The 25,042-nt window shown below is 40.0% G+C and overlaps 2 protein-coding genes across 2 annotated transcripts in view; one reads left to right on the forward strand and one right to left on the reverse strand.

Annotated features, from left to right (window-relative positions):
* The window catches only part of LOC117328562, a 34,953-nt gene that overhangs the window by 5,023 nt on the left and 4,888 nt on the right, over positions 1-25,042 (reverse strand). The gene's annotated exons all lie outside the window — the stretch shown is intronic.
* On the forward strand, positions 20,907-21,749 carry LOC117328411 (G-box-binding factor-like). Its single transcript, XM_033885939.1, has one exon. The coding sequence runs from the start codon at positions 20,907-20,909 to the stop codon at positions 21,747-21,749; it is 843 nt and encodes a 280-aa protein (XP_033741830.1).

Here is a 25,042-nt window from a genome sequence, read left to right on the forward strand (position 1 = left end):
CGGAAGAGATGAACCGAAGGAATATGACAATGCATTGTTCAATCTGAATGAACGAAGAAAAATATCCATGAAAATGTGAATGAGGGCTAAATAACTAATTCCTGGTAAATATCACGTTTGACTAATTACCCGGTTGATAACATTTTTAATCTATATAACTGCCTATACTGTTGTCTACATAACTGCCCATACTGTTGTCTATATAATTGTCTATACCGTTGTCTACAGTACTGCATATACCGTTGTCTATATAACTGTATATACCATTGTGTATATAACTGTATATACCGTTGTCTATATAACTATATATACCGTTTTCTATATAACTGTATATACCGTTGTCTATATAACTGTATATACCGTTGTCTATATAACTGTATATACTGTTGTCTATATAACTATACATACCGTTGTCTATATAACTGTATATACCGTTGTCTATATAACTGTATATACCGTTGTCTATATAACTGTACGTACCGTTGTCTATATAACTGTGTATACCCTTGTCTATATAACTGTATATACCATTGTCTATATAACTGTATATGCCATTGTCTATATAACTGTATATACTGTTGTCTATATAACTGTATATACCATTGTCTATATAACTGTATATACCATTGTCTATATAACTGTATGTACCGTTGTCTATATAACTGTATATACCATTGTCTATATAACTGTATATACCGTTGTCTATATAACTGTATATACCGTTGTCTATATAACTGTATATACCATTGTTTATATAACTGTATATACTGTTGTCTGTATAACTGTATATACCATCGTCTATATAACTGTATATAACATTGTCTATATAACTGTATATACCATTGTCTATATAACTGTATATACCATCGTCTATATGTAACCCTAGTAAATACTAGCCGCAATATACCGCTCGGCTAGAGAGATCTTCTCTTTAGCTCGATCGGTTGAGCGCAAGACTAGTAAGCCAGAGGTCCCGGGTTCGGTCCCTAGCGGAGGCAGTGGTTTAAATTTATCTAATTCCTGCGCTCTGTTACATTGGCGCCCATGTAGGGACTCGGGAATGATACTCATCGCTGCTTGCGAAAGCATCGCTGTAACCCCTGGAAACTCGAGGACGAGTTCTTTCCTGGAGGGGGAGTATGTAACCCTGGTAAATACTAGCCGCAATATACCGCTCGGCTAGAGAGATCTTCTCTTTAGCTCGATCGGTTGAGCGTAAGACTAGTAAGCCAGAGGTCCCGGGTTCGATCCCTAGCGGAGGCAGTGATTTAAATTTAATTTATCATGCGCTCTGTTACTGTACTGTATATACCATCGTCTATATAACTGTATATACCATCGTCTATATAACTGTATATACCATTGTCTATATAACTGTATATACCATTGTCTATATAACTGTATATACTGTTGTCTATATAACTGTATATACCATTGTTTATATAACTGTATATACCGTTGTCTATATAACTGTATATACTGTTGTATATATAACTGTGTATACCCTTGTCTATATAACTGTATATACCCTTGTCTATATAACTGTTTATATCCTTGTCTATATAACTGTATATACCCTTGTCTATATAACTGTGTATACCCTTGTCTATATAACCTGTATATACCGTTGTCTATATAACTGTACGTACCATTGTCTATATAACTGTATATACCCTTGTCTATATAACCTGTATATACCGTTGTCTATATAACTGTGTATACCCTTGTCTATATAACCTGTATATACCGTTGTCTATATAACTGCCTATACCGCTATTAAACAGGTATTGTATGGGTTTGAGTGAAGTAACAGTTTTAATGTCCCCAAGACATTAACTATTTCCCGAGGCGAACCTGTCTATACCGTTGTCTACAGAGCTGTCTATACCGTTGTCTATACCGTTGTCTATAGAGCTGTCTATACCGTTGTCTATAGAGCTGTCTATACCGTTGTCTATACAGCTGTCTATACCGTTGTCTACATAGCTGTCTATACCGTTGTCCATAGAGCTGTCTATACCGTTGTCTATAGAGCTGTCTATACCGTTGTCTATAGAGCTGTCTATACCGTTGTCTATAGAGCTGTCTTTACAGTTGTCTATAGAGCTGTCTATACCGTTGTCTACAGAGCTGTCTATACCGTTGTCTATAGAGCTGTCTATACCGTTGTCTATAGAGCTGTCTATACCGTTGTCTATAGAGCTGTCTATACCGTTGTATACAGAGCTGTCTATACCGTTGTCTATAGAGCTGTCTATACCGTTGTCTATAGAGCTGTCTATACCGTTGTATATAGAGCTGTCTATACGGTTGTCTATAGAGCTGTCTATAACGTTATCTATAGAGCTGTCTATACCGTTGTCTATAGAGCTGTCTATACCGTTGTCTATAAAGCTGTCTATACCGTTGTCTACAGAGCTGTCTATACCGTTGTCTATAGAGCTGTCTATACCGTTGTCTATAGAGCTGTCTATACCGTTGTCTATAGAGCTGTCATTACCGTTATCTACAGAGCTGTCTATACCGTTGTCTATAGAGCTGTCTATAACGTTGTCTACATAGCTGTCTATACCGTTGTCTATAGAGCTGTCTATACCGTTGTCTATAGAGCTGTCTATACCGTTGTCTATACCGTTGTCTATACCGTTGTCTATAAAGCTGTCTATACCGTTGTCTACAGAGCTGTCTATACCGTTGTCTATAGAGCTGTCTATACCGTTGTCTATAGAGCTGTCTATACCGTTGTCTATAGAGCTGTCTATACCGTTGTATACAGAGCTGTCTATACCGTTGTCTATAGAGCTGTCTATACCGTTGTATACAGAGCTGTCTATACCGTTGTCTATAGAGCTGTCTATACCGTTGTCTATACCGTTGTATATACCGTTGTCTATCAAGCTGTCTATACCGTTGTCTACAGAGCTGTCTATACCGTTGTCTATAGAGCTGTCTATACCGTTGTCTATACCGTTGTCTATAAAGCTGTCTATACCGTTGTCTACAGAGCTGTCTATACCGTTGTCTATAGAGCTGTCTATACCGTTGTCTATAGAGCTGTCTATACCGTTGTTTATAGAGCTGTCTATACCGTTATCTACAGAGCTGTCTATACCGTTGTCTATAGAGCTGTCTATAACGTTGTCTACATAGCTGTCTATACCGTTGTCTATAGAGCTGTCTATACCGTTGTCTATAGAGCTGTCTATACCGTTGTCTATACCGTTGTCTATCAAGCTGTCTATACCGTTGTCTACAGAGCTGTCTATACCGTTGTCTATAGAGCTGTCTATACCGTTGTCTATAGAGCTGTCTATACCGTTGTCTATAGAGCTGTCTATACCGTTGTATACAGAGCTGTCTATACCGTTGTCTATAGAGCTGTCTATACCGTTGTATACAGAGCTGTCTATACCGTTGTCTATAGAGCTGTCTATACCGTTGTCTACAGAGCTGTCTACGACGTTGTCTATAGAGCTGTCTATACCGTTGTCTATAGAGCTGTCTATGACGTTGTCTATAGAGCTGTCTATACCGTTGTCTATACAGCTGTCTATACCGTTGTCTATACAGCTGTCTATACCGTTGTCTACAGAGCTGTCTAACCGTTGTCTACAGAGCTGTCTATACCGTTGTCTATAGAGCTGTCTATACCGTTGTCTATAGATCTGTCTATACCGTTGTCTACAGAGCTGTCTATACCATTGTCTACAGAGCTGTCTACACCGTTGTCTATATAGCTGTCTATACCGTTGTCTATAGAGCTGTCTATACCGTTGTCTATAGAGCTGTCTATACCGTTGTCTATAGAGCTGTCTACACCGTTGTCTATAGAGCTGTCTATACCGTTGTCTATAGAGCTGTCTACACCGTTGTCTATAGAGCTGTCTATACAGTTGTCTATAGAGCTGTCTATACCGTTGTCTATAGAGCTGTCTATACCGTTGTCTATAGAGCTGTCTATACCGTTGTCTATAGAGCTGTCTATACCGTTGTCTATAGAGCTGTCTTCACAGTTGTCTATAGAGCTGTCTATACCGTTGTCTACAGAGCTGTCTATACCGTTGTCTACAGAGCTGTCTATACCGTTGTCTATAGAGCTGTCTATACCGTTGTCTATACAGCTGTCTATACCGTTGTCTACAGAGCTGTCTATACCCATGTCTATAGAGCTGTCTATATCGTTGTCTACAGAGCTGTCTATACCGTTGTCTACAGAGCTGTCTACACCGTTGTCTATAGAGCTGTCTATACCGTTGTCTATAGAGCTGTCTATACCGTTGTCTATAGATCTGTCTATACCGTTGTCTACAGAGCTGTCTATACCGTTGTCTATAGAGCTGTCTATACCGTTGTCTATAGAGCTGTCTATACCGTTGTCTATATAGCTGTCTATACCGTTGTCTATAGAGTTGTCTATACCGTTATCTATATAGCTGTCTATGACGTTGTCTACAGAGCTGTCTATACCGTTGTCTACAGAGCTGTCTATACCGTTGTCTATAGAGCTGTCTATACCGTTGTCTATACCGTTGTCTATAAAGCTGTCTATACCGTTGTCTTCAGAGCTGTCTATACCGTTGTCTATACCGTTGTCTATAAAGCTGTCTATACCGTTGTCTATAGAGCTGTCTATACCATTGTCTATAGAGCTGTCTATACTGTTGTCTACAGAGCTGTCTTTACTGTTGTCTATAGAGCTGTCTATACAGTTGTCTATAGAGCTGTCTATACCGTTGTCTATAGAGCTGTCTATACCGTTGTCTATAGAGCTGTCTATACCGTTGTCTATAGAGCTGTCTATACCGTTGTCTATAGAGCTGTCTTCACAGTTGTCTATAGAGCTGTCTATACCGTTGTCTACAGAGCTGTCTATACCGTTGTCTACAGAGCTGTCTATACCGTTGTCTATAGAGCTGTCTATACCGTTGTCTATACAGCTGTCTATACCGTTGTCTACAGAGCTGTCTATACCCATGTCTATAGAGCTGTCTATATCGTTGTCTACAGAGCTGTCTATACCGTTGTCTACAGAGCTGTCTACACCGTTGTCTATAGAGCTGTCTATACCGTTGTCTATAGAGCTGTCTATACCGTTGTCTATAGATCTGTCTATACCGTTGTCTACAGAGCTGTCTATACCGTTGTCTATAGAGCTGTCTATACCGTTGTCTATAGAGCTGTCTATACCGTTGTCTATATAGCTGTCTATACCGTTGTCTATAGAGTTGTCTATACCGTTATCTATATAGCTGTCTATGACGTTGTCTACAGAGCTGTCTATACCGTTGTCTACAGAGCTGTCTATACCGTTGTCTATAGAGCTGTCTATACCGTTGTCTATACCGTTGTCTATAAAGCTGTCTATACCGTTGTCTTCAGAGCTGTCTATACCGTTGTCTATACCGTTGTCTATAAAGCTGTCTATACCGTTGTCTATAGAGCTGTCTATACCATTGTCTATAGAGCTGTCTATACTGTTGTCTACAGAGCTGTCTTTACTGTTGTCTATAGAGCTGTCTATACCGTTGTCTATAGAGCTGTCTATACCGTTGTCTATAGAGCTGTCTATACCGTTGTCTATAGAGCTATCTATACCGTTGTCTACAGAGCTGTCTATACCGTTGTCTATAGAGCTGTCTTTACAGTTGTCTATAGAGCTGTCTATACCGTTGTCTATAGAGCTGTCTATACCGTTGTCTATAGAGTTGTCTATACCGTTGTCTATACCGTTGTCTATACCGTTGTCTATAAAGCTGTCTATACCGTTGTCTACAGAGCTGTCTATACCGTTGTCTATAGAGCTGTCTATACCGTTGTCTATACCGTTGTCTATACCGTTGTCTATAAAGCTGTCTATACCGTTGTCTAGAGAGCTGTCTATACCGTTGTCTATAGAGCTGTCTATACCGTTGTCTATAGAGCTGTCTATACCGTTGTCTATAGAGCTGTCATTACCGTTATCTACAGAGCTGTCTATACCGTTGTCTATAGAGCTGTCTATAACGTTGTCTACATAGCTGTCTATACCGTTGTCTATAGAGCTGTCTATACCGTTGTCTATAGAGCTGTCTATACCGTTGTCTATACCGTTGTCTATACCGTTGTCTATAAAGCTGTCTATACCGTTGTCTACAGAGCTGTCTATACCGTTGTCTATAGAGCTGTCTATACCGTTGTCTATAGAGCTGTCTATACCGTTGTCTATAGAGTTGTCTATACCGTTGTATACAGAGCTGTCTATACCGTTTGTCTATAGAGCTGTCTATACCGTTGTATACAGAGCTGTCTATACCGTTGTCTATAGAGCTGTCTATACCGTTGTCTATACCGTTGTATATACCGTTGTCTATAAAGCTGTCTATACCGTTGTCTACAGAGCTGTCTATACCGTTGTCTATACCGTTGTGTATACAGCTGTCTATACCGTTGTCTATACAGCTGTCTATGACGTTGTATACAGAGCTGTCTATACCGTTGTCTATAGAGCTGTCTATACCGTTGTATACAGAGCTGTCTATACCGTTGTCTATAGAGCTGTCTATACGGTTGTCTACAGAGCTGTCTACGACGTTGTCTATAGAGCTGTCTATACCGTTGTCTATAGAGCTGTCTATGACGTTGTCTATAGAGCTGTCTATACCGTTGTCTATACAGCTGTCTATACCGTTGTCTACGGAGCTGTCTATACCGTTGTCTACAGAGCTGTCTATACCGTTGTCTATAGAGCTGTCTACACCGTTGTCTATAGAGCTGTCTATACCGTTGTCTATAGAGCTGTCTATACCGTTGTCTATAGAGCTGTCTATACCGTTGTCTATAGAGCTGTCTACACCGTTGTCTATAAAGCTGTCTATACCGTTGTCAATAGAGCTGTCTACACCGTTGTCTATAGAGCTGTCTATACAGTTGTCTATAGAGCTGTCTATACCGTTGTCTATAGAGCTGTCTATACCGTTGTCTATAGAGCTGTCTATACCGTTGTCTATAGAGCTGTCTATACCGTTGTCTATAGAGCTGTCTTCACAGTTGTCTATAGAGCTGTCTATACCGTTGTCTACAGAGCTGTCTATACCGTTGTCTACAGAGCTGTCTATACCGTTGTCTATAGAGCTGTCTATACCGTTGTCTATACAGCTGTCTATACCGTTGTCTACAGAGCTGTCTATACCCATGTCTATAGAGCTGTCTATACCGTTGTCTACAGAGCTGTCTATACCGTTGTCTACAGAGCTGTCTACACCGTTGTCTATAGAGCTGTCTATACCGTTGTCTATAGAGCTGTCTATACCGTTGTCTATAGAGCTGTCTATACCGTTGTCTATAGAGCTGTCTATACCGTTGTCTATAGAGCTGTCTATACCGTTGTCTATATAGCTGTCTATACCGTTGTCTATAGAGTTGTCTATACCGTTATCTATATAGCTGTCTATGACGTTGTCTACAGAGCTGTCTATACCGTTGTCTACAGAGCTGTCTATACCGTTGTCTATACCGTTGTCTATAGAGCTGTCTATACCGTTGTCTATAGAGCTGTCTATACCGTTGTCTATACAGCTGTCTATACCGTTGTCTACATAGCTGTCTATACCGTTGTCTATAGAGCTGTCTATACCGTTGTCTATAGAGCTGTCTATACCGTTGTCTATAGAGCTGTCTATACCGTTGTCTATAGAGCTGTCTTTACAGTTGTCTATAGAGCTGTCTATACCGTTGTCTACAGAGCTGTCTATACCGTTGTCTATAGAGCTGTCTATACCGTTGTCTATAGAGCTGTCTATACCGTTGTCTATAGAGCTGTCTATACCGTTGTATACAGAGCTGTCTATACCGTTGTCTATAGAGCTGTCTATACCGTTGTCTATATAGCTGTCTATACCGTTGTATATAGAGCTGTCTATACGGTTGTCTATAGAGCTGTCTATAACGTTATCTATAGAGCTGTCTATACCGTTGTCTATAGAGCTGTCTATACCGTTGTCTATACCGTTGTCTATAAAGCTGTCTATACCGTTGTCTACAGAGCTGTCTATACCGTTGTCTATAGAGCTGTCTATACCGTTGTCTATAGAGCTGTCTATACCGTTGTCTATAGAGCTGTCATTACCGTTATCTACAGAGCTGTCTATACCGTTGTCTATAGAGCTGTCTATAACGTTGTCTACATAGCTGTCTATACCGTTGTCTATAGAGCTGTCTATACCGTTGTCTATAGAGCTGTCTATACCGTTGTCTATACCGTTGTCTATACAGCTGTCTATACCGTTGTCTATAGAGCTGTCTATACCGTTGTCTATAGAGCTGTCTATACCGTTGTCTATAGAGCTGTCTATACCGTTGTCTATAGAGCTGTCTATACCGTTGTATACAGAGCTGTCTATACCGTTGTCTATAGAGCTGTCTATACCGTTGTATACAGAGCTGTCTATACCGTTGTCTATAGAGCTGTCTATACCGTTGTCTATACCGTTGTATATACCGTTGTCTATCAAGCTGTCTATACCGTTGTCTACAGAGCTGTCTATACCGTTGTCTATAGAGCTGTCTATACCGTTGTCTATACCGTTGTCTATAAAGCTGTCTATACCGTTGTCTACAGAGCTGTCTATACCGTTGTCTATAGAGCTGTCTATACCGTTGTCTATAGAGCTGTCTATACCGTTGTCTATAGAGCTGTCTATACCGTTGTCTACAGAGCTGTCTATACCGTTGTCTATAGAGCTGTCTATAACGTTGTCTACATAGCTGTCTATACCGTTGTCTATAGAGCTGTCTATACCGTTGTCTATAGAGCTGTCTATACCGTTGTCTATACCGTTGTCTATAAAGCTGTCTATACCGTTGTCTACAGAGCTGTCTATACCGTTGTCTATAGAGCTGTCTATACCGTTGTCTATACAGCTGTCTATACCGTTGTCTACGGAGCTGTCTATACCGTTGTCTACAGAGCTGTCTATACCGTTGTCTATAGAGCTGTCTACACCGTTGTCTATAGAGCTGTCTATACCGTTGTCTATAGAGCTGTCTATACCGTTGTCTATAGAGCTGTCTATACCGTTGTCTATAGAGCTGTCTACACCGTTGTCTATCAAGCTGTCTATACCGTTGTCAATAGAGCTGTCTACACCGTTGTCTATAGAGCTGTCTATACAGTTGTCTATAGAGCTGTCTATACCGTTGTCTATAGAGCTGTCTATACCGTTGTCTATAGAGCTGTCTATACCGTTGTCTATAGAGCTGTCTATACCGTTGTCTATAGAGCTGTCTTCACAGTTGTCTATAGAGCTGTCTATACCGTTGTCTACAGAGCTGTCTATACCGTTGTCTACAGAGCTGTCTATACCGTTGTCTATAGAGCTGTCTATACCGTTGTCTATACAGCTGTCTATACCGTTGTCTACAGAGCTGTCTATACCCATGTCTATAGAGCTGTCTATACCGTTGTCTACAGAGCTGTCTATACCGTTGTCTACAGAGCTGTCTACACCGTTGTCTATAGAGCTGTCTATACCGTTGTCTATAGAGCTGTCTATACCGTTGTCTATAGATCTGTCTATACCGTTGTCTATAGAGCTGTCTATACCGTTGTCTATAGAGCTGTCTATACCGTTGTCTATATAGCTGTCTATACCGTTGTCTATAGAGTTGTCTATACCGTTATCTATATAGCTGTCTATGACGTTGTCTACAGAGCTGTCTATACCGTTGTCTACAGAGCTGTCTATACCGTTGTCTATACCGTTGTCTATAGAGCTGTCTATACCGTTGTCTATAGAGCTGTCTATACCGTTGTCTATACAGCTGTCTATACCGTTGTCTACATAGCTGTCTATACCGTTGTCTATAGAGCTGTCTATACCGTTGTCTATAGAGCTGTCTATACCGTTGTCTATAGAGCTGTCTATACCGTTGTCTATAGAGCTGTCTTTACCGTTGTCTATAGAGCTGTCTATACCGTTGTCTATAGAGCTGTCTATACCGTTGTCTATAGAGCTGTCTATACCGTTGTCTATAGAGCTGTCTATACCGTTGTCTATAGAGCTGTCTATACCGTTGTATACAGAGCTGTCTATACCGTTGTCTATAGAGCTGTCTATACCGTTGTCTATATAGCTGTCTATACCGTTGTATATAGAGCTGTCTATACGGTTGTCTATAGAGCTGTCTATAACGTTATCTATAGAGCTGTCTATACCGTTGTCTATAGAGCTGTCTATACCGTTGTCTATACCGTTGTCTATAAAGCTGTCTATACCGTTGTCTACAGAGCTGTCTATACCGTTGTCTATAGAGCTGTCTATACCGTTGTCTATAGAGCTGTCTATACCGTTGTCTATAGAGCTGTCATTACCGTTATCTACAGAGCTGTCTATACCGTTGTCTATAGAGCTGTCTATAACGTTGTCTACATAGCTGTCTATACCGTTGTTTATAGAGCTGTCTATACCGTTGTCTATAGAGCTGTCTATACCGTTGTCTATACCGTTGTCTATACCGTTGTCTATAAAGCTGTCTATACCGTTGTCTACAGAGCTGTCTATACCGTTGTCTAAAGAGCTGTCTATACCGTTGTCTATAGAGCTGTCTATACCGTTGTCTATAGAGCTGTCTATACCGTTGTCTACAGAGCTGTCTATACCGTTGTCTATAGAGCTGTCTATACCGTTGTCTATACCGTTGTATATACCGTTGTCTATCAAGCTGTCTATACCGTTGTCTACAGAGCTGTCTATACCGTTGTCTATAGAGCTGTCTATACCGTTGTCTATAGAGCTGTCTATACCGTTGTCTATAGAGCTGTCTATACCGTTGTATACAGAGCTGTCTATACCGTTGTCTATAGAGCTGTCTATACCGTTGTATACAGAGCTGTCTATACCGTTGTCTATAGAGCTGTCTATACCGTTGTCTACAGAGCTGTCTACGACGTTGTCTATAGAGCTGTCTATACCGTTGTCTATAGAGCTGTCTATGACGTTGTCTATAGAGCTGTCTATACCGTTGTCTATACAGCTGTCTATACCGTTGTCTATACAGCTGTCTATACCGTTGTCTACAGAGCTGTCTAACCGTTGTCTACAGAGCTGTCTATACCGTTGTCTATAGAGCTGTCTATACCGTTGTCTATAGATCTGTCTATACCGTTGTCTACAGAGCTGTCTATACCATTGTCTACAGAGCTGTCTACACCGTTGTCTATATAGCTGTCTATACCGTTGTCTATAGAGCTGTCTATACCGTTGTCTATAGAGCTGTCTATACCGTTGTCTATAGAGCTGTCTACACCGTTGTCTATAGAGCTGTCTATACCGTTGTCAATAGAGCTGTCTACACCGTTGTCTATAGAGCTGTCTATACAGTTGTCTATAGAGCTGTCTATACCGTTGTCTATAGAGCTGTCTATACCGTTGTCTATAGAGCTGTCTATACCGTTGTCTATAGAGCTGTCTATACCGTTGTCTATAGAGCTGTCTTTACAGTTGTCTATAGAGCTGTCTATACCGTTGTCTACAGAGCTGTCTATACCGTTGTCTACAGAGCTGTCTATACCGTTGTCTATAGAGCTGTCTATACCGTTGTCTATACAGCTGTCTATACCGTTGTCTACAGAGCTGTCTATACCCATGTCTATAGAGCTGTCTATATCGTTGTCTACAGAGCTGTCTATACCGTTGTCTACAGAGCTGTCTACACCGTTGTCTATAGAGCTGTCTATACCGTTGTCTATAGAGCTGTCTATACCGTTGTCTATAGATCTGTCTATACCGTTGTCTACAGAGCTGTCTATACCGTTGTCTATAGAGCTGTCTATACCGTTGTCTATAGAGCTGTCTATACCGTTGTCTATATAGCTGTCTATACCGTTGTCTATAGAGTTGTCTATACCGTTATCTATATAGCTGTCTATGACGTTGTCTACAGAGCTGTCTATACCGTTGTCTACAGAGCTGTCTATACCGTTGTCTATAGAGCTGTCTATACCGTTGTCTATACCGTTGTCTATAAAGCTGTCTATACCGTTGTCTACAGAGCTGTCTATACCGTTGTCTATACCGTTGTCTATAAAGCTGTCTATACCGTTGTCTATAGAGCTGTCTATACCATTGTCTATAGAGCTGTCTATACTGTTGTCTACAGAGCTGTCTTTACTGTTGTCTATAGAGCTGTCTATACCGTTGTCTATAGAGCTGTCTATACCGTTGTCTATAGAGCTGTCTATACCGTTGTCTATAGAGCTATCTATACCGTTGTCTACAGAGCTGTCTATACCGTTGTCTATAGAGCTGTCTTTACAGTTGTCTATAGAGCTGTCTATACCGTTGTCTATAGAGCTGTCTATACCGTTGTCTATAGAGTTGTCTATACCGTTGTCTATACCGTTGTCTATACCGTTGTCTATAAAGCTGTCTATACCGTTGTCTACAGAGTTGTCTATACCGTTGTCTATAGAGCTGTCTATACCGTTGTCTATACCGTTGTCTATACCGTTGTCTATAAAGCTGTCTATACCGTTGTCTACAGAGCTGTCTATACCGTTGTCTATAGAGCTGTCTATACCGTTGTCTATAGAGCTGTCTATACCGTTGTCTATAGAGCTGTCATTACCGTTATCTACAGAGCTGTCTATAACGTTGTCTACATAGCTGTCTATACCGTTGTCTATAGAGCTGTCTATACCGTTGTCTATAGAGCTGTCTATACCGTTGTCTATACCGTTGTCTATACCGTTGTCTATAAAGCTGTCTATACCGTTGTCTACAGAGCTGTCTATACCGTTGTCTATAGAGCTGTCTATACCGTTGTCTATAGAGCTGTCTATACCGTTGTCTATAGAGTTGTCTATACCGTTGTATACAGAGCTGTCTATACCGTTGTCTATAGAGCTGTCTATACCGTTGTATACAGAGCTGTCTATACCGTTGTCTATAGAGCTGTCTATACCGTTGTCTATACCGTTGTATATACCGTTGTCTATAAAGCTGTCTATACCGTTGTCTACAGAGCTGTCTATACCGTTGTCTATACCGTTGTCTATACAGCTGTCTATACCGTTGTCTATGACGTTGTATACAGAGCTGTCTATACCGTTGTCTATAGAGCTGTCTATACCGTTGTATACAGAGCTGTCTATACCGTTGTCTATAGAGCTGTCTATACGGTTGTCTACAGAGCTGTCTACGACGTTGTCTATAGAGCTGTCTATACTGTTGTCTATAGAGCTGTCTATGACGTTGTCTATAGAGCTGTCTATACCGTTGTCTATACAGCTGTCTATACCGTTGTCTACAGAGCTGTCTATACCGTTGTCTACAGAGCTGTCTATACCGTTGTCTATAGAGCTGTCTACACCGTTGTCTATAGAGCTGTCTATACCGTTGTCTATAGAGCTGTCTATATCGTTGTCTATAGAGCTGTCTATACCGTTGTCTATAGAGCTGTCTACACCGTTGTCTATAAAGCTGTCTATACCGTTGTCAATAGAGCTGTCTACACCGTTGTCTATAGAGCTGTCTATACAGTTGTCTATAGAGCTGTCTATACCGTTGTCTATAGAGCTGTCTATACCGTTGTCTATAGAGCTGTCTATACCGTTGTCTATAGAGCTGTCTATACCGTTGTCTATAGAGCTGTCTTCACAGTTGTCTATAGAGCTGTCTATACCGTTGTCTACAGAGCTGTCTATACCCATGTCTATAGAGCTGTCTATACCGTTGTCTACAGAGCTGTCTATACCGTTGTCTACAGAGCTGTCTACACCGTTGTCTATAGAGCTGTCTATACCGTTGTCTATAGAGCTGTCTATACCGTTGTCTATAGATCTGTCTATACCGTTGTCTATAGAGCTGTCTATACCGTTGTCTATAGAGCTGTCTATACCGTTGTCTATATAGCTGTCTATACCGTTGTCTATAGAGTTGTCTATACCGTTATCTATATAGCTGTCTATGACGTTGTCTACAGAGCTGTCTATACTGTTGTCTACAGAGCTGTCTATACCGTTGTCTATAGAGCTGTCTATACCGTTGTCTATACCGTTGTCTATAAAGCTGTCTATACCGTTGTCTACAGAGCTGTCTATACCGTTGTCTATACCGTTGTCTATACCGTTGTCTATAAAGCTGTCTATACCGTTGTCTATAGAGCTGTCTATACCATTGTCTATAGAGCTGTCTATACTGTTGTCTACAGAGCTGTCTTTACTGTTGTCTATAGAGCTGTCTATACCGTTGTCTATAGAGCTGTCTATACCGTTGTCTATAGAGCTGTCTATACCGTTGTCTATAGAGCTGTCTATACCGTTGTCTACAGAGCTGTCTATACCGTTGTCTATAGAGCTGTCTTTACAGTTGTCTATAGAGCTGTCTATACCGTTGTCTATAGAGCTGTCTATACCGTTGTCTATAGAGTTGTCTATACCGTTGTCTATACCGTTGTCTATAAAGCTGTCTATACCGTTGTCTACAGAGCTGTCTATACCGTTGTCTATAGAGCTCTATACCGTTGTCTATACCGTTGTCTATAAAGCTGTCTATAAAGCTGTCTATACCGTTGTCTACAGAGCTGTCTATACCGTTGTCTATAGAGCTGTCTATACCGTTGTCTATAGAGCTGTCTATACCGTTGTCTATAGAGCTGTCATTACCGTTATCTACAGAGCTGTCTATACCGTTGTCTATAGAGCTGTCTCTAACGTTGTCTACATAGCTGCCTATACCGTTGTCTATAGAGCTGTCTATACCGTTGTCTATAGAGCTGTCTATACCGTTGTCTATAGAGTTGTCTATACCGTTGTATACAGAGCTGTCTATACCGTTGTCTATAGAGCTGTCTATACCGTTGTATACAGAGCTGTCTATACCGTTGTCTATAGAGCTGTCTATACCGTTGTCTATACCGTTGTATATACCGTTGTCTATAAAGCTGTCTATACCGTTGTCTACAGAGCTGTCTATACCGTTGTCTATAGAGCTGTCTATACTGTTGTCTATACCGTTGTCTATAAAGCTGTCTATACCGTTGTCTATAGAGCTGTCTATACCGTTGTCTACAGAGCTGTCTATACCGTTGTCTATAGAGCTGTCTATACCGTTGTCTATAGAGCTGTCTATACCGTTGTTTATAGAGCTGTCTATACCGTTATCTACAGAGCTGTCTATACCGTTGTCTATAGAGCTGTCTATAACGTTGTCTACATAGCTGTCTATACCGTTTTCTATAGAGCTGTCTATACCGTTGTCTATAGAGCTGTCTATACCGTTGTCTATACCGTTGTCTATACCGTTGTCTATACCGTTGTCTATAAAGCTGTCTATACCGTTGTCTATAGAGCTGTCTATACCGTTGTCTATAGAGCTGTCTATACCGTTGTCTATAGAGCTGTCTATACCGTTGTCTACAGAGCTGTCTATACCCATGTCTATAGAGCTGTCTATACCGTTGTCTACAGAGCTGTCTATACCGTTGTCTACAGAGCTGTCTACACCGTTGTCTATAGAGCTGTCTATACCGTTGTCTATAGAGCTGTCTATACCGTTGTCTATAGATCTGTCTATACCGTTGTCTATAGAGCTGTCTATACCGTTGTCTATAGAGCTGTCTATACCGTTGTCTATATAGCTGTCTATACCGTTGTCTATAGAGTTGTCTATACCGTTATCTATATAGCTGTCTATGACGTTGTCTACAGAGCTGTCTATACTGTTGTCTACAGAGCTGTCTATACCGTTGTCTATAGAGCTGTCTATACCGTTGTCTATACCGTTGTCTATAAAGCTGTCTATACCGTTGTCTACAGAGCTGTCTATACCGTTGTCTATACCGTTGTCTATACCGTTGTCTATACCGTTGTCTATAAAGCTGTCTATACCGTTGTCTATAGAGCTGTCTATACCATTGTCTATAGAGCTGTCTATACTGTTGTCTACAGAGCTGTCTTTACTGTTGTCTATAGAGCTGTCTATACCGTTGTCTATAGAGCTGTCTATACCGTTGTCTATAGAGCTGTCTATACCGTTGTCTATAGAGCTGTCTATACCGTTGTCTACAGAGCTGTCTATACCGTTGTCTATAGAGCTGTCTATACCGTTGTCTATAGAGCTGTCTATACCGTTGTCTATAGAGCTGTCTATACCGTTGTCTATAGAGCTGTCTATACCGTTGTCTATACCGTTGTCTATAAAGCTGTCTATACCGTTGTCTACAGAGCTGTCTATACCGTTGTCTATAGAGCTCTATACCGTTGTCTATACCGTTGTCTATAAAGCTGTCTATAAAGCTGTCTATACCGTTGTCTACAGAGCTGTCTATACCGTTGTCTATAGAGCTGTCTATACCGTTGTCTATAGAGCTGTCTATACCGTTGTCTATAGAGCTGTCATTACCGTTATCTACAGAGCTGTCTATACCGTTGTCTATAGAGCTGTCTCTAACGTTGTCTACATAGCTGTCTATACCGTTGTCTATAGAGCTGTCTATACCGTTGTCTATAGAGCTGTCTATACCGTTGTCTATAGAGTTGTCTATACCGTTGTATACAGAGCTGTCTATACCGTTGTCTATAGAGCTGTCTATACCGTTGTATACAGAGCTGTCTATACCGTTGTCTATAGAGCTGTCTATACCGTTGTCTATACCGTTGTATATACCGTTGTCTATAAAGCTGTCTATACCGTTGTCTACAGAGCTGTCTATACCGTTGTCTATAGAGCTGTCTATACTGTTGTCTATACCGTTGTCTATAAAGCTGTCTATACCGTTGTCTATAGAGCTGTCTATACCGTTGTCTACAGAGCTGTCTATACCGTTGTCTATAGAGCTGTCTATACCGTTGTCTATAGAGCTGTCTATACCGTTGTTTATAGAGCTGTCTATACCGTTATCTACAGAGCTGTCTATACCGTTGTCTATAGAGCTGTCTATAACGTTGTCTACATAGCTGTCTATACCGTTGTCTATAGAGCTGTCTATACCGTTGTCTATAGAGCTGTCTATACCGTTGTCTATACCGTTGTCTATAAAGCTGTCTATACCGTTGTCTATAGAGCTGTCTATACCGTTGTCTATAGAGCTGTCTATACCGTTGTCTATAGAGCTGTCTATACCGTTGTCTATAGAGCTGTCTATACCGTTGTATACAGAGCTGTCTATACCGTTGTCTATAGAGCTGTCTATACCGTTGTATACAGAGCTGTCTATACCGTTGTCTACAGAGCTGTCTACGACGTTGTCTATAGAGCTGTCTATACCGTTGTCTATAGAGCTGTCTATGACGTTGTCTATAGAGCTGTCTATACCGTTGTCTATAGAGCTGTCTATACCGTTGTCTATACAGCTGTCTATACCGTTGTCTATACAGCTGTCTATACCGTTGTCTACAGAGCTGTCTATACCGTTGTCTATAGAGCTGTCTATACCGTTGTCTATAGATCTGTCTATACCGTTGTCTACAGAGCTGTCTATACCGTTGTCTACAGAGCTGTCTACACCGTTGTCTATAGAGCTGTCTATACCGTTGTCTATAGAGCTGTCTATACCGTTGTCTATAGAGCTGTCTATACCGTTGTCTATAGAGCTGTCTACACCGTTGTCTATAGAGCTGTCTATACCGTTGTCAATAGAGCTGTCTACACCGTTGTCTATAGAGCTGTCTATACAGTTGTCTATAGAGCTGTCTATACCGTTGTCTATAGAGCTGTCTATACCGTTGTCTATAGAGCTGTCTATACCGTTGTCTATAGAGCTGTCTTCACAGTGGTCTATAGAGCTGTCTATACCGTTGTCTACAGAGCTGTCTATACCGTTGTCTACAAAGCTGTCTATACCGTTGTCTATATAGCTGTCTATACCGTTGTCTATACAGCTGTCTATACCGTTGTCTACAGATCTGTCTATACCGTTGTCTATAGAGCTGTCTATACCGTTGTCTACAGAGCTGTCTATACCGTTGTCTACAGAGCTGTCTACACCGTTTTCTATAGAGCTGTCTATACCGTTGTCTATAGAGCTGTCTATACCGTTGTCTATAGATCTGTCTATACCGTTGTCTACAGAGCTGTCTATACCGTTGTCTATAGAGCTGTCTATACCGTTGTCTATAGAGCTGTCTATACCGTTGTCTATATAGCTGTCTATACCGTTGTCTATAGAGTTGTCTATACCGTTATCTATATAGCTGTCTATGACGTTGTCTACAGAGCTGTCTATACCGTTGTCTACAGAGCTGTCTATACCGTTGTCTATAGAGCTGTCTATACCGTTGTCTATACCGTTGTCTATAAAGCTGTCTATACCGTTGTCTACAGAGCTGTCTATACCGTTGTCTATACCGTTGTCTATAAAGCTGTCTATACCGTTGTCTATAGAGCTGTCTATACCATTGTCTATAGAGCTGTCTATACCGTTGTCTACAGAGCTGTCTTTACTGTTGTCTATAGAGCTGTCTATACCGTTGTCTATAGAGCTGTCTATACCGTTGTCTATAGAGCTGTCTATACCGTTGTCTATAGAGCTGTCTATACCGTTGTCTACAGAGCTGTCTATACCGTTGTCTACAGAGCTGTCTATACCGTTGTCTATAGAGCTGTCTATACCGTTGTCTATAGAGCTGTCTATACCGTTGTCTATAGAGCTGTCTATACCGTTGTGTATAGAGCTGTCTATACCGTTGTATACATAGCTGTCTATACCGTTGTCTATAGAGCTGTCTATACCGTTGTATACAGAGCTGTCTATACCGTTGTCTATGTAACTGTCTATACCGTTGTCTACAGAGCTGTCTACAGAGCTGTCTATACCGTTGTCTATAGAGCTGTCTATACCGTTGTCTATAGAGCTGTCTATACCGTTATCTATAGAGCTGTCTATACCGTTGTCTATACCGTTTTCTACGAAGCTGTCTATACCGTTGTCTATAGAGCTGTCTATACCGTTGTCTACAGAGCTGTCTATACCGTTGTCTATAGAGCTGTCTATACCGTTGTCTATAGAGCTGTCTATACCGTTGTCTATAGAGCTGTCTATACCGTTGTCTATAGAGCTTTCTATACCGTTGTCTATAGAGCTGTCTATACCGTTTTCTATAGAGCTGTCTATACCGTTTTCTACAGAGCTGTCTATACCGTTGTCTACAGAGCTGTCTATACCGTTGTCTATAGAGCTGTCTATACCGTTGTCTACAGAGCTGTCTATACCGTTGTCTACAGAGCTGTCTATACCGTTGTCTATATAGCTGTCTATACCGTTGTCTATAGAGCTGTCTATACCGTTGTCTATAGAGCTGTCTATACAGTTGTCTATAGAGCTGTCTATACCGTTGTCTATAGAGCTGTCTATACCGTTGTCTATAGAGCTGTCTATACCGTTGTCTATAGAGCTGTCTATACCGTTGTCTATAGAGCTGTCTATACCGTTGTCTATAGAGCTGTCTATACCGTTGTCTATAGAGCTGTCTATACCGTTGTCTATAGAGCTGTCTATACCGTTGTCTATAGAGCTGTCTATACCGTTGTCTATAGAGCTGTCTATACCGTTGTCTATAGAGCTTTCGATACTGCAGTTTGATCTGGTGTGTGTACCTGACTACACTAATCAAGAGAGAACGTCTTGTTTATTAACTAAAGAGACAGGGTCTTGGCTGATACCGTCTCTAATGATGTTCACCGAGCTAATCAGTCCTTATTTTATTCGCTGATAGGATGACAATTTCCTTATCTTTCGTCGTAACCCGGGCAAACAACGATAAAACGATATCAATTCGATCAACAATTTTATAGTGATGTTCCCTACTCACGCTTGGCACAAAATCAATTATTATTTCATACTTTTGATAAAGTTTGTAGAGGGCCCCTTGTGAATACTTTCGTCTGTATCACACATTACTCAAACAGGCAAACAGTATTCAGTATGATTGGTGCGGCTTTATTGCTCCGCGAGGACGGCCTTCATTAAAAGGACATACACTACGACGAACACTGTACTTGTAGTTATGGTGCAACCTAGCATTACATGTAATAAAACTACTGAAGCAAAGCCAGCCATGTTGTAGTTTGTCTGATAGTAATGAAAACACCGAGAGTGGTGGTACATTCGCATTTTGAATTTAAAGCTATGTCAAATAAAAAAAATGATAAAGTTCTCCAACGTTATTTCCATATAGATAGACCCGTCATTGTCATACAATCAAATTTCCTTTCCTCCAAGTTGTTATGGAAATGAATTCATTTTATTCTATGGAGTATGTATACACAAATCGATCAAACCCAGCGAGAGAAACGCTCAAAAGAAGCCCACCGTGGCAGTTTATATCCTCCCTATAAGACATTGAATGGGAGTCTATGTTAGTATGTTTTTGATTGATCACATGTTCGCAGACCCCACTTGGACGACGAAACATACTCGGATACAGTTCTAACGAGGAAAGAAATCCCTAGATCATGTTTACCGACTGGTTTACTCTAAAAGTAGTTTTAAACGTAGGAAAGAAATCCTGGATCAGAATCCAGGCAGAGGGTCTCATTAATCATGCAACGAGGCTACACAGGAATACTTGTAATGGTCGGTATACATGGATCTAGACAGTGTGGACCTTTATTTCGCGATAACGGAGAGTAATAAAAGTGTATCGACTCAGTATCGGTACGTCAGACCAAGACAACATCCACTTGGTAGAAGATCGTTATTTAGCTAAGGCAATTGGTAATACTGTGGTTTTCTTGGTGAAAATAACTCCAAATTGTAAACATATTACTATTAGTTTGACGACTTTTTACCTTAATATAATAGGATTTACATCAGATACTTTGTATACATTTACAAAGCCAGTAAATGAGAAACACAAAAAGAAATAAACACGAAGGAGAGAGCCCAAAAACTGGGGAAAACCGATAAAACCGACAGAACAAATGTAACGAATGAAAACACAACGACAAGAACAGAGGGAACACCATTACAGAAAACACAATTACAAGAACAAAGGGAACACCATTACAGAACACACAACAACAAGAACGGAGGGAACACCATTACAGAAAACACAACAAGAACAGAGGGAACACCATTACAGAAAACACAATTACAAGAACAGAGGGAACACCATTACAGAACACACAACGACAAGAACAGAGGGAACACCATTACAGAACACACAACAACAAGAACAGAGGGAACATCATTACAGAAAAACACAACAAGAACAGAGGGAACACCATTACAGAACACACAACGACAAGAACAGAGGGAACACCATTACAGAACACACAACAACAAGAACACAGGGAAAACCATTACAGAAAACTAAACGACAAGAACACAGGGAACATCATTACAGAAAAGTAAATGAACAAGAACAGAGGGAACACCATTACAGAACACACAACAAGAACAGACGGAACACCATTACAGAACACACAACAACAAGAACAGACGGAACACCATTACAGAACACACAACAACAAGAACAGAGGGACCACCATTACAGAAAACTAAACGACAAGAACACAGGGAACACCATTACAGAAAAAACACAACAAGAACAGAGGGAACACCATTACAGAAAACTAAACGACAAGAACAGAGGGAACACCATTACAGAAACACAACAACAAAAACAGAGGGAACACCATTACAGAACACACAATTACAAGAACAGAGGGAACACCATTACAGAACACACAAAAACAAGAACAGAGGAAACACCATTACAGAACACACAACGACAAAGAACAAAGGGAACACCATTACAGAAAACACAATAAGAACAGAGGGAACACCATTACAGAACACACAATTACAAGAAGAGAGCGAACTCCTAAACAGAAACACAACAACAGGGACAGGCCAACATAGAGAGAACATGAAAACAGAAAACGAAGAACTGAAACAGACATAATATCAAAACTGGAAACACAACAACTAGATCCGAGAGAACACTGGAACGGAAAACGCAACAGCTAGAACTCAGACAACACTGAGGGAACACTTAAATGGAAAACGCAACAACTGGAACACAAACACTGAACCGTGAATGTATAACCATATAGGGTAAACAGAATAGCCGTTACATGTATCAATGCAACAATAGACAAGTATGTGATCATCGACGCATACTCTATAAGGTTATAATAATGGAGAAAGTCTAAAACAGAGATCAAAATTAACCATTGACACCATAGACAGAGGAAGGCAATATAGGTAGCAGTGTACAGTAAAAATGCCCAATTTTGAAAAATATGACACATGTCTTAGATATGTAAACATTGCCAGTTAACCCTACATATACACTCTAATAAAGTATATATATTTGTAATCTGTACAACATTTGCAATTTTAATACAGCTCTGAAGGATAAGTTAACTGATATTTTCTGTGATTTTTAGAGCTGTGAATACCATGGTAACAGCTTAAAAAATGCTCAAAAATTGCAAAATATTATGATATTTGACCCAAAATGACACAATTCTCTACACAATTTTTTTTCTGAAACCTATTTAAAATTAAATATCTCTATCCCACAGACAGAATTAATCTTGTTTTGACATATGTTGTAAATTAAGTTTTCCCGCTATCTCACCTTTACTGTGGGCATCCATTTTTCGCTGTAGGCAAAACTAAATTTCCTGTGTAAACACACTTGCGGAAAATCCGGAAATTTAAAATCCGGAACCAATTTATTAATTTTTGTTTTAACAAATGTGAAGCCTGTATGTACTTCTTCATACTGAATATACCAATTATAGTTTACATTTATTTTTTTCATTTTTTTATGCAAATCATAATACAGGAGTTATTTGCTTAACAAAAAAAATGCCCATGGCCAGGCTGTCCTACTGTAGTGTGCTACCATAACCATTAAAATGACTGTGAAACGTTGTCCTTTTACCACAGTTTTCCAAGTATTTACTTGTATTAACTTGTATATGCAAATCTCGAAGATAATAATTAAAATTGTCTTTAAAAATCTCATAAACTACCACTTGTCTGATGATCGTAATGTTGTTCTGACAAGTGTAACGGTCACACGGCTGTTGTGGATTGTGATAGCCGATTTTGAGCATTACCATACACATCCAATATGTTTTAGACCAGACCTTCAACGTACAGACATGTATCATACGAGAATCCATTCACCCTACTCTGTACCTGATTAATGAGTTGTATTTGGCCAGCAATAGATACAAAGTAACACAACAACCGAACTGATCGATCCTCAGCAACCCTCACCAGACCCATCAGAATGTCATCGGTATGCTTAATTTAACCTCATACTGGTGATTATTCCAATACCTTAATATATTGGCACAAAACATATGAACTTTCACTGCAATGTTGATGACCACACAAGGTTGAAATTACATTTGAATTTAAAAATGGAAAAGGGGACATAGATTTATAGATTTGTACAGGCCTACGATTCAAGTGAATGTTTACTGGACGGAGGATGCAACTTAATCACGATGAGAAATACATGAAATTGTTCAATGGTCAGTGTCCGAGGCGGATAACATATCAGATGCCGTCCAGAATAAGCACGTCACTTGATTCCCAATAAAAGATCTCGGATGACTTCCGCTGTGATGATGCGGATAACGAGGAGATCGATTACATATGGCGAGTAGCGATGGGCGATTTACAAAAAAAAGTCTTATCTAAACTATCCTACACCCTTCCCCTATCATTTACCAGATACCTGCTCTTACCTTGGTGTCACTTTCACTGCAGGTCTGTAAGTTTCGATTTGGGAAAATATTTATCATGTAAACAATTATAGCTTGATATAATGATAATTGATGGAAAGTAGTGGAAACAGTTCTAGTGTCTGCAGAAATTTTCAACTGCAAAGCGTGACAAGGAATCGAACTAATGAATATTTATAAAGATGTTGTCCATCCCATTGTTTGTATTCATTGACCGCTCGTGAAAGCAATTATCATACGTGGACACTATAACATGAATTTGAAGAACTTGGTATTGAGAGAGTGAACCGACAATGGAGAGTCCATCCTTCAAGATCAGCTCCTCCTTTTGGTAAATTATGTTGAAAAATACAAACATTTATACCTTGAGGACAGATTGTGTATCAAAACGTTTTACTTAGAAAATAAACATTCAATATTTATATAGTTTATGTCCATGTCAACATTAGAACTTACGCCACTAACGACATAAAGAGTGCGCGTCATAGAACAACCTAAGATGCGTCGCCAGCACATGCCCGAACATAATTTCAGCGATGCTACCTTGCCGAGCATAGTGAACAGAATGAAATCGTATTGGTTAATTAAACTTTTGCACTCTTATTGTACCATAACAGAGATCTGAAAATAGGATGTCTGTTACTTGTCCTGTTGATATATCGACACTGTTATCTGGAGGTCCGAAAACTGGACTTTTAGTGATTTCATTATATAGTAACCAAAAACAAACTGCAAGTCAAAAAGGGAAGTCAATGAAAGTGATATCCTTTGTCGTCTTTGTTTTTTTACTTGTATTTTGATATATATCCTTTTGTGTTGACGAATTGGTCTGTCGTTACAGTTTTAAAATGTATAATTCTAATACCGCGAAAATAAACCTCAACAACACTTGTGTAATTAAAAGGGAGATAATTTACTGATTTGGGGCAACACTTTATAAAATTTTCTGTAGCAATACGTTCTATTGTTAGTTGAGTAATTAACATTCTTATTCGCTAGAAATAACTACTATAACCAGTGTAGGCGATTGCTTCCTCATTTAATATACAGTCGTATACGCCATTTAATTATTATGTAGATTTAGCAGAGCTATGGAATGAAGACAGCGAATGGTAATAGTTTCGCCACTAATCTAATTTACTGGTCCAAACGGTCGACATTTCTGTTGACAGGGATCTACGTCACGTGTTACGTTAGTTATGTAAACATATCCTCAGTAGACCGGTAGACTCTAAGTCTAAATAAACACCCTGCTTCATAAAATAAATAATATATCAGAAACGACTAGGTCCTGGACATCCTTAACACCTGTTCAGCACGATTAACGTACCATAAAGCATTTAGAGACTTTGTCA

Source organism: Pecten maximus, chromosome 5, assembly GCF_902652985.1.
Source record: "Pecten maximus chromosome 5, xPecMax1.1, whole genome shotgun sequence".
NCBI classification, from domain to species: domain Eukaryota; kingdom Metazoa; phylum Mollusca; class Bivalvia; order Pectinida; family Pectinidae; genus Pecten; species Pecten maximus.

What these genes read in the sequence shown, in the direction of transcription:
- LOC117328411 (XM_033885939.1), top strand. Translation starts at nt 20,907, where the DNA reads ATGAAAACACAACGACAAGAACAGAGGGAACACCATTACAGAAAACAC.